The sequence below is a fragment of the Uranotaenia lowii genome, chromosome 3 (assembly GCF_029784155.1).
Source record: "Uranotaenia lowii strain MFRU-FL chromosome 3, ASM2978415v1, whole genome shotgun sequence".
Taxonomy (NCBI): Eukaryota; Metazoa; Arthropoda; class Insecta; order Diptera; family Culicidae; genus Uranotaenia; species Uranotaenia lowii.
Genome location: NC_073693.1, coordinates 245,579,786 through 245,600,470, shown reverse-complemented (window position 1 = coordinate 245,600,470; position 20,685 = coordinate 245,579,786). Strand labels below are relative to the sequence as shown.

General features: G+C 41.3%; 1 protein-coding gene across 1 annotated transcript in view; it reads right to left on the bottom strand.

Moving 5' to 3' along the window:
- Positions 1–5,718: 5,718 nt before the first annotated feature.
- LOC129754831 (poly [ADP-ribose] polymerase tankyrase-like) overlaps positions 5,719–20,685 on the bottom strand; it is a 42,434-nt gene continuing 27,467 nt past the window's right edge. Inside the window, exons 2-11 of the mRNA XM_055751059.1 lie at positions 10,898–11,680; positions 9,980–10,839; positions 9,691–9,910; positions 9,395–9,627; positions 9,089–9,334; positions 8,734–9,025; positions 8,512–8,669; positions 8,150–8,442; positions 7,927–8,083; positions 5,719–7,858 (exon numbers count right to left, since the gene is read on the bottom strand). Of these exons, the coding sequence (XP_055607034.1) occupies positions 7,781–7,858; positions 7,927–8,083; positions 8,150–8,442; positions 8,512–8,669; positions 8,734–9,025; positions 9,089–9,334; positions 9,395–9,627; positions 9,691–9,910; positions 9,980–10,839; positions 10,898–11,680 (3,320 nt within the window). The 3' untranslated portion in view covers positions 5,719–7,780. The remainder of the gene's footprint in view (positions 7,859–7,926; positions 8,084–8,149; positions 8,443–8,511; positions 8,670–8,733; positions 9,026–9,088; positions 9,335–9,394; positions 9,628–9,690; positions 9,911–9,979; positions 10,840–10,897; positions 11,681–20,685) is intronic.

The following is a 20,685-nucleotide window of genomic DNA, read 5'->3' as shown; positions in this document are numbered from 1 at the left end:
TCTCACATACATTAAGTAAGCGAAACGGTATTCGCGCTTAAGGTCGAATGACATAATAATTCTCCCCTTTTAAAATATTACTTACATAAATACATAATACACCTATTCAATTTCATTTGAGCTTTACCCTTTGATTACTGAGTGCTATTCTTTTATTTTTAATTCTTGCTGATCTTCTAACTGTTTCTAATTCAGAATTTATTTCATTTGAATATTCATCTTGATTACATAATTTTGATTCATTGCCGAAACCTTCGAAATCTTCTTCATCTTCTATCGACAATTTTCTTTTTCTATTTTTGGATACAATGGGTACAAGAATGTTTTGTCGAGATGGCATTCTATTCTGTATCCTCATCTGATCTTTGTGGACATTTGTAGTCACGCTTCCACACGCCACCTGAAATGTGTTCAAAGATATTCGTTTTATAAATGATGCTTCTATCCATTTCGCAAACTCATGCTGTCTATAGTTTTTTATCCACACTTTGTCACCTAACACTAAACTTTCAAACTTATCACTTGATTTGTTTTTGTCAACGGTAATTTGCTTTCGGTGTTTATATTCAACGGGTTGCTCAATCATATTTCTCGAGAAATGATATTTTGGGTTAATCAGATCTATGAGTGTTTTTGGCCTATACTTAAATATTTTTTCTGATGGAAATCTTTCCTCACTAGTTACACATGTATTTCTATAATTGAAAAGGAAGTAATTTAACTGGTCTTCAGTATCCCATCCTCGTCGCCAATTTAAGTGTCACTACTCTATGACTGCAACCTTTAACACTTACAGTCACTTTCGATGTTTCAGGGATGTTATAATAAAAACACTTGTTTATCAGTTGATGACCAAATGTAAACTGATCATATATTTTGTATGATAAGATCACGAACCGTATTGTGGTGGGTAGAGAGAACACTTCTCTCTCTCACATACATTAAGTAAGCGAAACGGTATTCGCGCTTAAGGTCGAATGACATAATAGTATCGTCCAAATTGCCTATTTTTTCTTAGAAAGTTAGGTGGCACTTTTCAACTGGGATAGCATTTCATCTAAAGCGATCGATGCGCACTATGGAATTAATATTGCGTACTTCTGGAAAAATTATTCAACAAACGAAATTGAGTGTTCAGTCTGTATAGTCAGTGGTATTAACGAGTGTATTCGAAAAAAAATGCAACACTTTATTTTGTGAATAACTTTTGAATGCATGAATGGAAATTGATGATATTTTCAGTGAAGCTGCATAGTGATGTAATGTTTACGTGTGCTTATTTTTTGGTTAAGTTCTGTCAAGTGGTTTTTGAAATAGCGTACAATGAAGATTTTTTTCCTCTTTTATTTTTGGGCACCATGTGCGCCATCTATAATGTTTACTATGAATCACTCTTTTTCCAAATCAAGGCTATTTTTTATAACGTTTTTTTACTGAAGGTTGACTTTCATTTATTTAAATGACATTCAAAATTACACGAAAGTTTTTATTTTGTAAAAGTTATAACAAATTTAGCATTCCCTCGGCACAAAAAAAAACACTTTTAACTTTTTAGCACTCCACCTTTTTAGCAGCTCTCGCTTGATGGCACGATACCAGATCCAACCAAAACAGGGTATTAACTTTGTGAAACCTAATGAAGTGTTAAATTTGGTCAAGGGAAAACGCGTGTAAATCGGTGAAATCGTTTATTTAAAAAATCAAATTAAATTTCTTTTTCAAGTTTAATTAGTATGAAATTCAGGAAAAATATTCAGTTAGGCTTCCGCTTTTCCAAATCCGAATTGCCGGGCCTTACGCTTAACCCCTGCCATCAGATTTTGTACAGCCACCTTGTCCACCTTCTTCGCCGCAGAAAGCCAGTTTGCCTTGAACTGCTGCTCGTCCTTAGCAGTTTTTTTGGTCTTCTTTAGGATCGGCTTGACCATAGCCCAGTATTTTTCAATTGGGCGGAGCTCTGGCGTGTTGGGAAGGTTTTTGTCCTTGGGAACCTGTACGTTGTTGGCGGCTTACCACTCCATGGCCTTTTTACCGTAATGGCAAGATGCCAAATCCGGCCAAAACAGCACGGAACAATCGTGTTTCTTCAGGAAAGGCAGCAGACGTTTATTCAAACACTCTTTCACGTAAATTTCTTGGTTGACAGTCCCGGAAGCTATGAAAATGCTGCTTTTCAAGCCACAGGTACAGATGGCTTGCCAAACCAGATATTTCTTCGCGAACTTTGACAGTTTCATGTGCTTGAAAATATTTGCTTCCTTTCCCCTTCCTTTTGCCGTATAAAACTCCTGTCCCGGAAGCTGCTTGTAGTCGGCTTTGACGTAGGTTTCGTCGTCCATTACCACGCAATCAAACTTCGTCAGCATCGTCGTGTACAGCCTCCGGGATCGTGCTTTGGCCGTCGTATTTTGTTTATCATCGCGATTTGGAGTCACTACCTCCTTGTAAGTCGATAGTCAGGCTCGTTTTTTGGCTCGATGCACGGTTGTAGACGATACACCCAGCTTATTTGCGGCATCTCGGAGAGAGAGGTTAGGGTTTCGCTTGAAACTACCGGCAACTCTCTTTGTCGTCTCAGCGGCTTCCGGTTTTCGATTTCCCCCGATCCAGACTTCCTGGCTGTTGACAAACGTTCCCCAAACACTTTAATTACATTTGTAACGGTTGATTTGGCAACTTTTAGCGATTTTGCCAGCTTTGCGTACGAGTAGCTCGGATTTTCGGGCACGGGCATTTTGACAACTGTGAGTGAAGGTGAATTCCAAAATCAAAATAGAATCAACATTCTACACACAAACCCCTTCAAAATGAGGGGTGTTCAGGTTTTTTAAATGCAAAATTGAAAGAAATACGCAAAGTTGATATTGACCAAATTTTGACCGTATTACCCTTTATAAAGGCGAAACTTGTCAACGAGAAGTTTTTGGCTGGAAACCTACCAGGTGCTAGCTAAAGAGGTTGCAGTTCAAATGTTTTGCGCACGATTTGACCACCGCATGCATATTGATGATTTTAACGGTGGACAGCTTTTCTACTTTGTAGAAATGAAGTCAGCCCTGTTTATTAGTCAGCTAGACCAGTCAGAAAAAAATCCAACTTTTTTTATCACTTCCCCCACTGAAATTTTCGAATTGGGCTTGATAAAACCTCTCACATTTCTTAATTTTATGGAATTAATTATCTTCACTTTTATTCCAATGTTAGCTCACTGTTAGATCCTCTTGTAAGACTGCTTAAACAACTTACCATATGAATTGTATATAGTGGCTGAATAGTTGATTTTCAGTTTTATTGTGGTCTCCACTGGAACTTTGCAGGATTTTTTTCGATCCTGGCCAAACAAAATTGTCTATTAGCTTCTGTATTGGACGCTATCTCAAAATCCACTTGATAAATTGTCACCAAATTTAGCTCCCGTACACATTACATTACTTGGTAGCTTAACTGAAAGTTTCATTAATTTCCATCCATGCATTCAAAAGTTATTAACAAAAAAACGTGTTGCTTTTTTTCTCTTTTATGAGCAGTTCTTCTTCCATGTTCCTTCTCCTGTGGGCGCAAAACCTCCTCATCATTTTTTTTTTCTTTTTCAATTCGATTTTACAATTTGTTATGCACATTTATTTAAAAAACACTTGAATTTTTCGAATCACTTCATTTTGGTGACGATTGGTGGCGTTTGTTGGTGGTACTTGTTGGAGGCTTTTCGAACTTGTTTCGCTTGTTTCGAATTTGACATATTTTAGACCAGTGGTTTTCAAACATTTCGTTCGATATTTTAGAGCAAAAATCTCCTAAGAGTAAATTGAAACAAATTGAAACAATTGAAAAGACGTGTTAATAGCACGCGGAGCTGACTAGTAATGAAATAATTTTACTTGTTGATTGGTTTCCATAGTATGGGAAAGCAATGCCTACTAAGGATCTGTGGTAACATATCTCCCTCATTATTTCCAGGACACAAGGTAAGAGTTTAATCTCTCAGGCAGTCTGATGTTCCATTGGGGACGTCTAGGTGTAGGTTGGTCTTCGAGAGGAACAAAAATATCGTTTTGGTCTTCCATGCTAACATCGGCATCGACCAAAGTTGATTCTCCGGCTCATGGTTGTGGATCATCTTCTTCAGTTTCAGATGGTTGACTTGACTAGACTTGAAGTCCAAACATATCGACCAATATGTTCAATGGTGTAGGCTGCCTCTCTGAAATACTTGCATCATCCGGATACCGAAGTTTGACCTGGTCGACGTGTGAGGGTATCAGCTTCTGCCTGCCATGATGTTCTTCCAACAGAATGTTGAAATTAATTTTGCCAATTACTTCAACAATCTTTCCAGGAACCCACTTCCAAGACGAAATGTTGCGGTATAGCATACACTGGAGCACCAGTTGTTAGTTTGTGTGGTCGATTCCTTTTCGGATGTCTCGATTGGTCATGATCCAGAAGATTCAGGACAGCTTTGATTTTTCCGCCAATCATGAGCTCAGCTAGAGTAGAACCACAGCACACATTTTACATTTCCTCACGAACGTTGAGACGTCGTCGTCGATTTTCGGCCAGTAAACGTGACTGCGAGCTAGGGCTTTCATCCGGGGGTTTCACTACTCACTGGGCTACCAATTTCGGAAATGTTTAATAGCCAACCGGTTTCGACTTACTGAAGAACAGGGCACTCGAGTGTTGCGTTGGTTACCATTTTGACTGTGATGGAAACCGGAACTGATGGCTACTTGAAGCGGAATCTCCACATCTTCCAGCTGGACCGAAGCAATCACAAACTCTTCATCTGGTTTTGATTTTTTGTCGATAATACAGTAAAGGACGTCTGCGTAGCCAAATGAGGCGTGTTACCTTGAAGCCTGAGACATAAGCCTGAGACTTGAGACGTGAGCCGTAAGACGTCAGAAATGAGACATGAGGACATGAGGCATTGCACTTTTCACGTTTGTCATCTCACTTTCCAGTTTTCATGTTTCACGTACCACTCCTTACTTCTCACGTCTCATGTCACACTTCTCACGTCCCACGTCTCTGGTCTTCTCAAGTCTCAAGTGTCATGTCTCAGGTCTTGATTCCCATGTCTCAGGGCTCAGGTCCAAGGTATGAAAGACTCAGACTTGAAGTCTCCTGTCTCAAGGCACTAGTCTTATTTTGCATGTCTGATTGTCTAAAATTTGCAAGCTTTGGAATCAGCATGGTTTTATAACACAGTTTTAGGCAATAAGCATGGTTTTTGCAATCTACACGGTGTTTTTTACACGGTTTTTTTGAAAATGAACACGGTTTCCTGCGCAAGTTTTTCAACACAGTGCGTATACTTGTGTAAAAAATCTTGGTTTCGATCTAAAATTTGGTAACAAAAAGTTTAAATATGCAAAGGTTATTTAATTATTTTAAAAAGTTTGCTGTTATGTACTATTCTGTTGTAATTTTCAAATTCTCCAAAATACTTACTATTGTAACTTTACGTGCCGCGCCAAACATGCCGAATTTTCACGCTTTCCATTTCCAAAAGCTACTATATCTAAAGTACAAGATGAACAAACCTCAAAATTCCGGTGCTGCTGATGGTCAATCACTTAGCCCTTGTTTAGCGATCAATTTCGAAAAGCAACGAACCTCAATCGACGTTGTGGCGAGGAACTCACCTTACTAGATTTTTTCAACATGCTTAGAACCATTAGGGGAAATGATTGTCATCGGCAAATGAATTCCGTATTATGTTTGAATTTTTCACGCAATAATTTATTATTCTAGCAAACACTATCGTTTTGCCGGGGTACAATTTATAACCAGTACTTTTTTAATCGGTTATCCGCCTGCCTAAAGGCTGAACCAGAATATTGTTTCGAATATGTGCCAACCACAGGTTGTGGTTTGTAGCTGCTAGTTGGTTGTAAATGTTTTTTTTTTACTTTTCTTATTTCTGTAAATGGTCGCTGCTTATGCATGAGTGTAGCGTTAAATGATTGCGCCTTTTATTTGTTACCACGCAGAATTGTTTTTTTTTCGCGTTTTTATGTCTTTTTCTGCATCTTAGCCGATTAAACTTATAGTTAAAAGTTTTTGTTTATATTCTAGAATTAGCATTGCAGATCACACCCATCACCATCGGTCTGGGTCCGTGTGTATTTATCCAAATGAAAACGGGGTAAACTCAGCGCTGGCCGGTAGATTCTCAATTTAGTTTTTAATGTCTCAGTTCAGCAATGCAATTTATTATGGATTGCATCACATGTGAATATTTATGTTTTTAAGTACTTATCAGCGTTATCAACAGCAATTATTGAAAATTGAAAAAATATAGCGCTTTTGTGGAATGACGTAAAGTATATTCGTTTTAGTTCGCCGACAAAATATTGTAGGGGAAAAAATCAAAACAGCAATGAGAGCAACACATCGTAATAATTTCGATAAATATGATAATATGCAAGAACTAGGTTTTCGTGTAAGTGTATCGATATAGTTTTGTATTTCGTTTATCGGGTTAAATGGGTTTGATTCGAATCGTTGAGTATATATGCGATGTATATGAGGTATTTTATAACCTCCGTGGATAATAACTACACACATTTATATCGTTATTGAAGTTTGTCATACAGGAAAATTTAGCGTCTTGAATGTAGGTTAAAGTAGTTCTGAAAATAAAGGCATTTTTTATACTGTGTATGGTACGATAAGCAAACGCGAATAATTGTGATGAATTTGTTTGAAAACACGCGGTAGTGTCACATACACACATCGATGATAATTGGCAGTATGGTGTTGCGATTTTATTTGGCTGTTCGACAACCAGTAAATGAAAGAACCATTGTAGATTGTGGATGAACTCTTTCGAATTCTGTCACAACTTGTACATGATATTGCTCCTGTCCCTCGAGTCGCCCCTGGAAAGATTTCCGCTATTGTTGCTATTATTATCGTTATTGTTCATATGGTCATGGTCGTTAGAATTGGATCGATAGCTTTTGATAGTGTATTCATAGATATGATTACTGCTAAATTTCGTTCTATTTCCATGGCCGGATCTGGTGTGTGGGACAGCACTCACACTGGAGTATGAATGCTTAGCTGGGGACCTGCTAGTAGTGCGGATTTCATCCAAACCAGAAACACCCGCACTAGAACTGTAGTGAATGGTTCCGAAGTGTTGTCGAGTTTGTGTAGCGGATCTGAAACATTTAACAGCGGAACAAATGATCGAACACCAACGCCACGAACCTTGAACCGGGTTTCCTCCGCAGCTCACCGAACCAGAATCCGAACCAACTTTGGTAATCAGTTGCTGCTTGGGAAGAAGTTTTGATCTGTTCGATGATTTGTCGTTGTTACCATTCCGATCACCACCTACGGCATTGATTCGCTCAGTGCTTCCATCGCTTTCCAAATTGGAATCACTACCACTACTTCCACAACCACTGTCGTGGGAATTGAAAGGGCTGTCATTGTTGTTATCGATAACGACCGCCGGAGTTATGATCAGCAACTGGCTGAACTTCTTTCCCGTCGAAACGCGAACTGCTGTTGCTTTGGCCATTGTTGAACGGGTCGTCGAACGAATTCTTGTAAAACTGGAGGTATGAACTGAGGCCACCGTAATCGAGGTGTTGCCATTGCTACCGTTGTTGTTATTAATGTTGTTGCTGTTGTTACTCACGCTGCCACTGCTCCTAGGTATACCGCCACTATTGATTCCACTGCTACCCATGCTGCTGTTGCCACCGTTTCCGAATAGAATGTTATTGTTCTGACCGATGTTGCTGACTGCGGATATTGTCCATCATCTTGCTGGCTCCTCCGAACTCGTACTATCGTCCGGCTTTACGATTTGATAGGTGATCAAATATTCCGGGTATGCCTTCGATAGAGAAAAAAGGTTTAAGAGTGATTTAGTTACTTACATAAAACCCGAAAATAATTACTAACCTGTTCACCGCGATAAACCACATACTCTGGGAAATGTAAACCCCCTGCCGATGGTCGACCGATCACCGAATGGTGACCCGGAGGGGCATGGGCCATCTTCATTGCACTAAATTGTAGAAACGATTTGCCTAGCGCTACTCGGCAGAGCAACAGTTGTCTACAATGAAGCGAGAAAACAAAAGTGTAAAACAATCTGGTGTCAAACAGTTTCCAGGAATTTTACCTATGACACTGATAGCAGGATTTGTCTTTGTGAGCCGGGCAACCGATGCCACCTCCAATCCCGTAAACGTACTGATTAGACTTGGAGCTGTGTTCGGCAAAGTAAATCCCGGCGCCGAACATTCCTCCAATGTAGGCATGGCGTTCGTCGAAGCCTTTCTGCACGATAGCATTGATGAACGGTGACCCGTGGAACAGCATACGTTCGCTCGCTTGGTGACCATTCTCTTCGGAAATCTCCTTCCGCCGATGGACATATCGTTCCCATAGTTTACGATTCTGGATCTTTTGCACCTGCAAGTTGTAACGTATCGTTTAGTGAACCCTGACTTATTTTGTAACCTTTTAAAAGCATCGACATACTCTGACAATGTTGTATCGATTGAAGTAACCGCCAGAGTGGCCGTTATCACGATGTTCTCTTATCGTAGCCTGCATTTCTTCCTCCACGGCAAGAAATTCCTTGTCGTCGGGAAGGAGATCGACCAACAGTGTTCCTGGATTCGGAGTCAATCCTAGTCCTGAAAGTAGAAATATATTGTTAAGTCTCCATAACAACACATCGACTGCATCATTAGTACTTACCTGTGGTCGCCCGCAGGGTGGCAATACCCTTCAAAATTTTGTGCCGGAAACCATACGCCGAGACGCCCACCTGTTTCAAATCTTCATGGCCCATTTCGGCCAAGATGTCCATCGTGATTTGCTCCCGCTCGAATAGATCGATCAAATGCTCCAACTGTAGACTAGTAAGGAAAGCCGAAACGGACGATTCAATCGAAACGACGTTCTGCATTTTGTCATCATCTATTATCGTCACCCCATCGACGCCCGTCTCGGCCCCTTGCGCCGGACTGAGACAACTTCGGATTGGTAGCTGTAATTTAAAACCAATAAATTTAAAACTTTTTTTTAACAAAACGTAAATAAAAGAACCCACCTGTGGAACTGGAACCGATAAAGTCATGGAGGCACCGGTCGGCAGGGTAACCGTTTCGGTGGTCGGCGAACAGCTCGTTGCCATCATGGAGCTGTTGCCCATCGACGATCCTCCGTTGGCGGAGGCCGTGGCCTGGGATGCCACCATGGCATCCTGAAGCAAACATTTAACATCGTCGGCCGTTGCGAGGTCCAGACTGGTTTGGCCTTCCTGGTTCTTCATGAACGGATCGGCACCGTGAGCGAGCTGTTTGAATTAAAATACCATTATAGAGTAGGTATATTTATTGAATAAAAGCTTTCATACCAGTAGCGAGCATAGTTGGGTGCGACCTTTCTGAGCAGCTTCGTGAAGCGGTGTGTAACCCCACTTATCCGTTGCGTTGACAACTGTGTTGTGCTTTATCAGCAATGCTGCAATGTCCAAATGGCCGTACGACGAAGCATTGTGCAGAGGGATCAGGCCTCCCTTATCTTGTGCGTTTACATCTGCACCATGCTCAAGTAAATACTCGGCTACCTCCAAATTATTGTAACCAGCTGAAATCAAAGGGTAAACATTTGGACCACTGTTACAAACAACAACGATCGGCAAACACAAACCTGCGAGGTGTAGTGGCGTCGAATTTCGTCCCTGGGCGTCCCGGCAGTTTATGTTGTCCGGATTGACCAGTCGTTGAACCCTTGCCAGGTTACCCTTCTTGGCGGCATCCAAAAGAGCGGCATTTCCTCGAAGTAAGTCGGCCACGTCCTGATCCCCTTCACGGACCAAATCTAGAGGCGTCGCGCCGTCGCGGTTCTTTTTGGTAACGTCAGCTCCGTGCTAACAATTAATTTTTCAATATAAAAAAGCTTTAGATTAGAATTTCCAAATATTTAGCTTTACACCAACCTTTATTAATAGCTTGACGATTTCGTACTTTCCCTTGGCGGCCGCCTCGTGGAGCGGTGTGAACTTCCACAGATCCGCAACGTTAACGTTGGCACCGTGTTTTACCAAAAGCTCGGTCACCTCGTAGTGACCATAGGAACATGCGTTGTGCAACGGTACCAGGCCACCCTTATCGGAAGCGTGAACTTCGGCGCCATGTTCTAGCAGGAACTCTACTACCGGCACACGGTTGTAACCGGCGGCAAAATGTAGCGGCGTCGAATGACGCCCATCCAAGTCACGACAATTTACTATTATCGGATTGGACAGCACGATCCGACGGACCGTATCCAGATCACCGGCCTTCGCGGCCTCCAGCAGTTGGCACTCGAGATCTACGGTGTCGGAAGGAGGATCCTGAAGAATTTTAAGTACATTTTCTGTGGCCAGCTGTGCAGCCGTGTAGCCTTGAAGCGAAACTATGCTGATATCAATGTTATACGAAAGCAACAGCCGGCAAGCTTGAATATTGTCTTCGCGAGAGCACCGATGGAGCGCCGTCTGGCCGAGACCATCCAGCACGTCCACCTTTGCCCCGTGACGCAACAGGACATCCATAATCTCGTAGTGCGAGTTATCGGCAGAAATGTGCAGCGGCGTGAGGAAGTCTTTATTTTTTTCATTTAACAGTGCACCCTTACGGATCAGCAGTTCAAGGACTTGCTTACGCTTCGGGTAAACCGATTGAGCGACGGCGTGCAGCGGCGTATCTCCACTATACGGATGGACAAAGTTGATCGTTTCGGTTGTAAGATTTTTCTTCAGTCGTTGAATGTCAGCTTGCCGGCAGGCATCCAGCACACAGTGCCCTTTGTATTCATCTGGAAACATAAATAAAACATTAACTCTTCTGAAAACAAGCCATGAATTCATTCTTACATGTTATCTTCTCCTGCAGCTCCCTCGTTGGCGCCGAATCGATGGCCGACTTGTTATGGCAGTTTAGGAGCGTCGGGTCGGCTCCTTCGGCCAACAGCAAGCTGCACACCTCGACCCGACTCTTGGAGGCAGCCTCGTGCAGCGGTGTAAAGGCCCAGAGATCGTTGGCATTGACATTGCCACCGTGTTTGATGAGAAGCTCGGTCACCTCGAAGTGACCATAGGAACAGGCATTGTGCAGTGGTACCAGGCCGCCCTTGTCCTTAGCGTGGACGTCGGCACCGTGTTGGAGGAGAATTTGAACGACTCGAATCCGGTTATACCCAGCTGCAAGATGCAGAGGAGTAGATTTTCGACCATCGCTTGCGTGGCAGTTGACATTCAGCGGTGTCAGCAGTTCCAAGAGACGTTCTTCCGATCCCGATCGTGCGGCTTCTAGGAGTTCATCCTTACGGTATTCGCCCGTTAGAACTGGTCTCGTACATGGATCAGCCAAATCCAGCGGTATTTTGTTCTCAGAATTGCGAATGTTCGGATCGGCACCATGTTGGAGGAGGGCAATGCAAACGTCAACTTTCCCCTTGGAGGCGGCTTCGTGCAGCGGAGTATAGTTCCAGTTGTCTCTGGTGTTCGGATTGGCTCCAGCCTCCAGCAGCAGACGAACAACGTCCGCGTGGCCAAAGGAGCAAGCGTTGTGAAGCGGATGAAGTCCTCCGTCATCGCGGGCTTGGATGGACGCTCCATTCGTTAGCAGAAACTCAACTACATCTCGACGACCGTAGCCTAAAAAGACAGAGTAATGAAACGTAAATAAATTACTTCATTCAAGTTTGATAAAATCATGATTTTGAAATTTTATTTAAAAAAAACATATCGTAAAAGATTTTTTTCTGAGCCTTTTCTTATCAGTCAGATCAGTAACAACCAAGTCAAAAGTAGCCCTTTTGTAGAATTTAGAAATATCGAATAGGAAAACCTCAGAATCACGCTTAGTCTATCGCCATTCATCGTCACTAAACCTGATTTCGAAAACATCATCGCACCAACACAGTGGCTAACTGGATCCAAGAAATAGCATTTAAGCAGTGACTTGCTGCAGGATGTGGATATGTAGGAACCCGGTAAAGAAGACGCTGTTTGTTACTATAAAAAATAAACAAACCTTGGTTGGTGACAACGGGTGGTGGTAAAATTGACTGATCAAAACATCAAACATACCGATGAATGAGAACCATGAGATTACCATCGGAAAACTCGAACGCCTAGGATTCTGTGGTACTCTACTCGGCTGGTTCCGCAGTTACTTAACTGGTCGTAAATTGATTGATCGAACGGGTGACACCTTTTCCAGGCAGTTCCCAGCCACAATTTCTCGTCATCTAAAAGAGATCGTTTCCCTTCCTTTTTATAACTTCTTTCTTGTACAAACAAATTCCCGCGCAGCAATTTCAATAGATCTTCCCGACCTGAAACTTATCCTTTCAAACATATCCCAAATACCTCACCAAATCCAACAAAACCCCTCCGCGCCGATCAAATCCTCCAACATTTCGTACTGCAAACCGAACTGCCAAGGGTGGAACGAAACAGTCCGGCGAACGACTGGCCACGTACGTGGCGTAATATTGCATCGAGGCGGTTGACTTCGGCGCAAAAATCCAAACTCTACCTTTTCGTTAACGAGAAGACACCTCATCGGAAACTCCTATTCGTGATGTGGCGACGAAAACTGCACATGATAATGGCGAAACGGTATCTATATCCCACAAGTTCTGCACATGTACTCGAGTCGGACCGGCTTGGACGGTTCTTCAGCAGAGAATAGCAGTCATCTTGGGAGGATGGAGGCGGCTCGTTTTCGAAGACCTGTTGAGACCTGTTCTAGCAGGATTAAACGAAAGGCGTGTCGACGAGTTGATCCGTTGATACCGGTAGAAATGAATTCTGCAGTCGAATCGTCGATTTGCTTTACTCAGAATAAGACATTTGCGTGAGAATTTCAAGATTTGGGAGAAATATGGTCACGTAAAAATGTTCATGAATCGATAATTGGCTTTCGACTCGTGCTAGTGCGCTTCACAGCTGCACATAGACGAAAACACTATCAGCAATACCTCCCCTCAATACGACTCAAAGCCTGAACTCACCTCGAACGACTCTAGAACCGACCTCTCCTCTTGACAACTCGAGGCCTGATCTCTCCACTCACAATTCGAGATCCGATCCCTTCTCGAAATGACTTAAGGTTAACACACGTACTCCTTGTCTTGTTGAAGGCCCGACCCTTTATTTTTCGACTCGGGATTAAACACACAAACCTCGCCTCTTGGAGACTCGAGGGTTCGAGGTTTGTCACCTTTTGCACGTCGTCTGTCTTTCAAGAGCAGCGTGTCTCCTGTGTCGTGTGTCCTGTACTCGTGCCTGTCATAAAACACGCGCGGAACTTTATCTAACGACTTTGATGATTCCCGACGAACATCATCCTTCATCAACTCGAAAGGCTCGCCCTGTGTCGAAAGCCACACTACATCGCGGGTATTGTCGGGTATTCAACCTCCTAGTCCATCTTGGACTTACTCTGGTGGGTGATACGGTCAAAATTTGGTCAATATCAACTTGACGTATTTCTTTCAATTTTGCATTTAAAAAACCTGAACACCCCTCATTTTGAAGCTGTGTGTGTGTAGAATGTTGCTCCTATTTTAATTTTGGAATTCACTCTTCAGTTGTCAAAATGCAGTCCAAGGAAGAAGAGCAGCGTATCCAAATTTTGCTCGCGCATCGCGAAAATCCGAGCTACTCGCACGCAACGCTGGCAAAATCGCTAAAAGTTGCCAAATCAACCGTTACAAATGTAATTAAAGTGTTTGGGGAACGTTTGTCGACAGCCAGGAAGTCTGGATCGGGGGGAAAATCGAAAACCGGAAGCCGCTGAGACGACAAAGAGAGTTGCCGGTAGTTTCAAGCGAAACCCTAACCTCTCTCTCCGAGATGCCGCAAATAAGCTGGGTGTATCGTCTACAACCGTGCATCGAGCCAAAAAACGAGCCTGACTATCGACTTACAAGGAGGTAGTGACTCCAAATCGCGATGATAAACAAAATACGACGGCCAAAGCACGATCCCGGAGGCTGTACACGACGATGCTGACGAAGTTTGACTGCGTGGTAATGGACGACGAAACCTACGTCAAAGCCGACTACAAGCAGCTTCCGGGACAGGAGTTTTATACGGCAAAAGAAAGGGGAAAGGTAGCAGATATTTTCAAGCACATGAAACTGTCAAAGTTCGCGAAGAAATATCTGGTTTGGCAAGCCATCTGTAGCTGTGGCTTGAAAAGCAGCATTTTCATAGCTTCCGGGACTGTCCACCAAGAAATTTACGTGAAAGAGTGTTTGAATAAACGTCTGCTGCCTTTCCTGAAGAAACACGGTTGTTCCGTACTGTTTTGGCCGGATTTGGCATCTTGTCGTTTCGGTAAAAAGGCCATGGAGTGGTACGCCGCCCACAATGTGCAAGTGGTTCCCAAGGACAAGAACTCTCCCAACACGCCAGAGCTCCACTCAATTGAGAAATACTGGGCTATTGTCAAGCGGAACCTAAAGAAGACCACAAAAACTGCTAAGGACGAGCAGCAGTTCAAGGCAAACTGGCTTTCTGCGGCAAAGAAGGTGGACAAGGTGGCTGTACAAAATCTGATGGCAGGGGTTAAGCGTAAGGCCCGGTAATTCGGATTTGGAAAAGCGGAAGCCTAACTGAATATTTTTCTGAATTTTATACTAATTAAACTTGAAAAAGAAATTTAATTTGATTTTTTAATTAAACGATTTCACCGATTTACACGCGTTTTCTCTTGACCAAATTTTGACCGTATCACCCTTTGACTGCATTTTTATGAAAAATTTCTGAAGTTTAGGGGAAAGGGAACAAAATAAGCCACTTGCCGTAGTAAAAACAAAAATTGTCAATCGATTCAGTAGACATATTAACATACATAGCCACCTTCTCATCTCGTTTAAGTAACGGCGGCGGCCTTGCAATCTATGTAAGGGATGATATAAAGTTCACTATAAAGCGCAATACTGAAGATGATGGATACCACCATATTGGAATCGAAATTTTACACTACGGAGAATCGATTACTGTTCATGGAATTTACAGACCACCAGGCTACAACTTTTCCAAGTTCATTAACCACCTAGAGATACTTCTCACCGAAGCAAACCTCAGTAAGCCCATCTTCATATTGGGTGACCTCAATATTCCTATCAATAGGGAGAACGATAGTGTAGTATTGCAGTACCAAAGTCTCTTGAGTTGCTTCAGCCTCGCTGTCTCAAATAACATTGTCACCAGACCTGCTAGCAACAATCTGCTGGACCACAGCATCGTTCGCATCAACGACCTCCGTTCAATAATTAATTGCACATTTGAGTGTGACATCAGTGATCACAGGCCTGTTCTCACTACTTACATTAACAAAAAAGCTTTACCGGAAGTTAAAATCTTATCTCGGCGACATACGAATCGAGAACATCTCGAAAAAGACTTCGTTGATTTCCTAAGAAATGCTGATTTTCGGAACCAAGACCCGAATGCTAGATTGAATACTATAACTGAGCGCTACCAACAACTTCTTGTTAAACATACCCACGTCACTACCGCTGTAGTTCGAATGAGGAAAATATGCCCATGGATGACTCTAGAAATATGGCAACTTTTGAAATCTAGGGATAAAATTTTGCGGAAATGTAAAAAGAACCCCACAAACCTCAATCTTTCCGAACAAATGAAGAGATTGAATAAGCAACTACAGAATGCAAAACGGAAGGCAAAAATCGAATATTATGAGCAACTTATGAATACATCCAACATGAAAATTCTTTGGAAACGAATTAACGAAATGATAGGAAAGAATTCCAAACCTGATGAGCTGACATTGAATCTGCATGCACAGCAAAAAAAAATGTAACGCTGGCCGATGTAATTTATGAAGATGTAAGCATACCTATGTATTTTTTTGGATAATCGTTTTAATATTACATCTTTTCTATGTACACCATGCGAGCAGGTCTTTTTGTGTAATATCACAACCAGCAATGTAGCATCACATCAAGTAGTCAATGTTTATCCAAATTGACATTTGATTTGCTATACGTATCAAAAAGTTGGTGGAGGTTTGCAAGGCTCAGGAAGATTTGTTTTTCTAGTGAGTATGATCGATCTTCTCAAAAAAATTTAGCAAAACCATTCAGTAAGGTTTCATTTTCTATTTTTCTCTGCAGGGTCATTTCGCCCAAGGACACCGTCGAGAATGAAAAATTTAGAAAGATTTGAAACCACCCGGATGAAAAGATGAGTATTTTTTCCGATCTGATTATCCTCAATGAGCTCATTTCCAATTTTTTTTTAGGAAGGAACTGTTACGGATTGAAAACACACGCTGGCTGTTTCTTCCTAAGGATACGGAACCTCGAACTTCAAATCTTACTGATACGATGCCTCCATTTCCGTTGAATAATTGTCAGCTATGAAAAACAGTTTGAACAGCTGTCGTTTCATGAAAAATTATGTTATCAGAAGTGGTCAGAAGTGGTCAAGTGCAATGTGTCGACAGGATTTCTATAGTTTCAGCTAAATCGGTGCTGCTGGATATGTTTGGAACGGGAACCTGTCTTCTTAAAGAATTAGTCAGAGAGAACTTCCTATCCGGACGACACACAAACGGCAGTTCTCACTTAGGATAAGAATATTATGTAACAGAATGATGATATTTTCAAATAAATTATCTGCCAACAGTTTGATTATAATTGCTCAGTTTAATTCTCATTCAATTTCCTGATTCTTATCCATATTTAATCCATATTTAAAGTCTGGGTCTTGAATGAGACTTCAAGTAAAAAACGGAAACAATCATGTTTATGAGAAATTTAGAAAATATTCAAACATCCAGGTACATTGGAAGCTCTATACTATAATCGTGCTCGAATTTGTTTACTGCGATACATACTTTTGAAGTAATTTGTTTTACATCGTTCAGATGTAATTTCGTAGTCACATCAAAACAATGTAATATTAGATACCTTTTGCAACTCAAGTTATGTGCACGTTTTTGATGTAATATCGCAACACTTTTTTTGCTGTGTGGAGAATCTGTTGATAGTCCATTACCTGTGGCAAATGCATTCAACGAGTTCTTTACTGCAATTGGACAACATCTTGCAAGCCAACACCACTCGACCGGAAACATAGATGAATTTGGAACCATCAAGCGGATCAGAAACTCAATTTTTCTTCGACCATCCACCGCCCGAGAAGTGATAACAATAATATCCAGTCTGGATCCTTCGAAAGCTTCTGGAGTGGACAGTTTTCCTGTGTCAGCGCTTCGAACCCACCACGCGGTTTTAGCCCCTATTCTCACTTCAGCTTTCAACGATAGTGTTCGTATGGGCAAGTATCCCGAATGTCTTAAGCTTGCTGTTGTCCACCCAGTGTTTAAGTCCGGTGATCCTAAGGCACTTAATAGTTACCGACCGATTTCAGTTCTCTCCGCCTTCAGCAAGGTATTTGAGAAGCTGATCGCAACAAGACTGTTGGAGTTTCTAGATGGTGAAAATTTTTTCTATCAATATCAACACGGATTTCGTAAAGGAGGTTCCACGGAGATAGCTCTACTGGAACTAGTTAATAGTGTGTCATACAGTTTGGATCAGAAGAATGAAATACCGGGAGCATTGTTTCTTGATTTATCAAAAGCTTTTGATACAATAGATCATAGCTTGTTGCTGAAAAAATTAGAAGCATATGGTATAAGAGGCTTAGCAAACGAACTGATGCACAGTTATCTGGAAAATCGTCAACAAGTAGTTAAAGTCAACGACACATTAAGCTCTCAGTTACCCATAAGTGTAGGCGTACCTCAAGGGAGCAACTTAGGTCCGCTTCTGTTTCTAATTTATGTGAACGACTTATCTAAACTTACCCTGTGTGGTATCCCGAAGCTGTTCGCTGATGACACGGTACTGGAATATTCGAAGAAGGATGTAGAAGCCGTCATTCGTGAAATGGAGAGTGACCTGATTACCATAGATAAATATCTCGAGAACAACTTACTTACATTGAATGCCACTAAAACCAAATTTATTATCTTTCGTGGAATCAAAACGAAACTGCCACCACATTCACAACTTATCCACAAAAATAGTGAAATAGAAGAAGTATCGTGCTTTAAATATTTAGGAGTGCACATAGACAACCGCTTATCTTGGAAGCCACATATAACAAATCTTGTAAAAACTTGTGCCCCCATTTGTGGATTAATCCGTAAGTTTTCGTATTTCATGCCAAGACATGTTTTGCAAAAGCTATATTATAGTTTTATACACAGTCGCTATACATACGCTATTAGTGCTTGGGGACACACCAATGTAACTAATTTATTAACGTTAAAAGTTCAGCAGAATAGATGTTTGAAATCTATCTTTAAGCTTCCCTACTTGTACCCCAGCTTAGATCTGTATAGAATGCCAGGACATAACATTTTACCAATAAGCTGCTTGCGTGACTTACAAACTTTGGTTATCATGCACCGAATAGTACGAATCAAGGACATCCACCATAATTTCAATGTACATCATGCAACTCATAATCATAATACCCGGTTTATGGATAGATTATTTGTAGAGAGTTCAACAACGAGAATCGGAGAAAGGCGATTAGAAACTACAGGCCCAAAAATGTACAATCGTCTAAGTAGAGAAATTCGTCATAGTGAAAATGTACCTATATTTAAAATTCGTGTAAAAAAATTCTTAAAATCCAATTTAGAGCGGTTAGTGTAAGCATAGCCATACTGAATTATATCCTTGTTAGCTTCAAATGAAACCTTTTAGAGGAACGCAAGTTCATTAAGGTTTTTCTTCTGAGTTTTTACATTGAATAAAATCTATCTATCTATCTAAAAAAAAAAAAATAAATATGGTTTATAAGACTTTTTTGTTGCATGATAGATTGGTAACATCGGAATTCTACCTTTACACCTAAAAATTGGGGAAATCTGGCAAACTGAGACGTTTAGAGTTATTTTATCAGAAGCAGTGTATTCGATTCTTCGGGTTTTTTTTCATAACAAATAACAGTTTTCCAGAGTTTAGTAAAGTTTAGACGATCGTCAGAGGAATAGGTACCTTTTTTATCAGAAATCCCCACTGCGGGTAGGTCTGAACCCTTGCTAGGCGAATAATTCATAAAATGCCGGCAAATATTGAGCATAAACTAACTCATTAGTTTGATAAATGGTAGTTCTTCGACCAGACCCTCAAATTGTGTTCTATCTGGTCGAATCAATGTGATCTCGTACATTTATTTTCTGCAAATTTATATCTAATTTTTGATTTCAATCAAAACCTTTTTAGGGTTGACGCTTTAAATTGCGACACCCAGCTAGCAGTGTCTCACAATGTTTTGTGTTATATAGACTGTTAGCGGCAGCCCTACCATAAAGCAACTGCAACGGGTTGCATTTTTTTCCTTTCGACGGGTTATATTGACTATAGCTCAAAGTCGCGATGTTCGTTTTTTTACTTCTTTGCTTTGGTTTGATATAGTGAAAGGTGTAGTTTGTTTAGTGGGTCGTCTTTTGATACCTACAGAACTATTGATTCCCTCGTATGTATAAAGCAGCATTGCTGCATGCAAAACATGAGAAAGACGCTAGAGACGCAACATTGAGTGGTATTTTGGTGTCAGTTTTTGGCCTCTGAAATTCAATAACTATGTTTATGGGTGTCTATCAAGTGATAATGACTGGTTGAGTAAAGCACGTAAGTTCACTAGCCGTTGAAATTGTGTTAGATGCAAAATATTCAACCGGGGTTTTGCCCTAGATTAAGGTAACAATTTGTTTTAGTTTTCTATAATTGCGGATCCTCAAAATCAAAAGTTTGATTTGCTTTAAATATACATACTTATTTTTATTTATTTTAAACACAGAATAACAATATAAAATGTTGAATGGCCAATGGCTTCTAGAGCACTTTTCTTCTATCTTGTTCGTATTCCGCACAAATAGAAAAAAAACACTACTTGATTGCGTGACGCTCGGCTTTCCAGCGACCTTGCTGTATCGGCTTGGCATTATCCCAAAATAATATAAACGATAATTACGGTCGTTTTGTAACTGCCAAAGCACCAACTTGCCAGTATGCCAGCCAGCCAAGTTCGCCATCTTTTGGGTACCAACAAGAAATAAAATCGAAAGTTCAATCTGTAAGTGGAGCCAAAAATTTTGAAATTGGTTTGGGTACACAAAAACCGAGGAACAACCACCAAAAGCGCCAAGTAACCATCCAAAGGCCGATGTCTCTACAAGTTGTAATCTGATCTATTATTGGTGTGTCTATCAAACGGTTCGGTTTTTGTTCTCCTTCTCTTCCACGGTGTGTGGGGCAAAACGGGGGAGAAATCATACCGTTTTGCCTCCCGGACCTCTGTGGGACCGACTACGGACGTGTCGTGGGAAAATAAATTTTCGGTTTCCGTTCGACGCGCTCCAAACCAAATCGATGCTAATTTACCGGCAATTGAACGGACGGAACATGACTAGCAAATCGATAATAGTATCTGGGGATGCCGGAACAGTTGTGCTCTCTCTATCTGCTGTAAATTTTAATTGGAATTTTATTGTAACGTTAGCGTGTAATGAGTGTGTTTGGAATTTAAGATGAGATACTTATGAAGCTATTTTCCAAGCAAATTGCATCTGCATAGCACATCTATCTCAATAT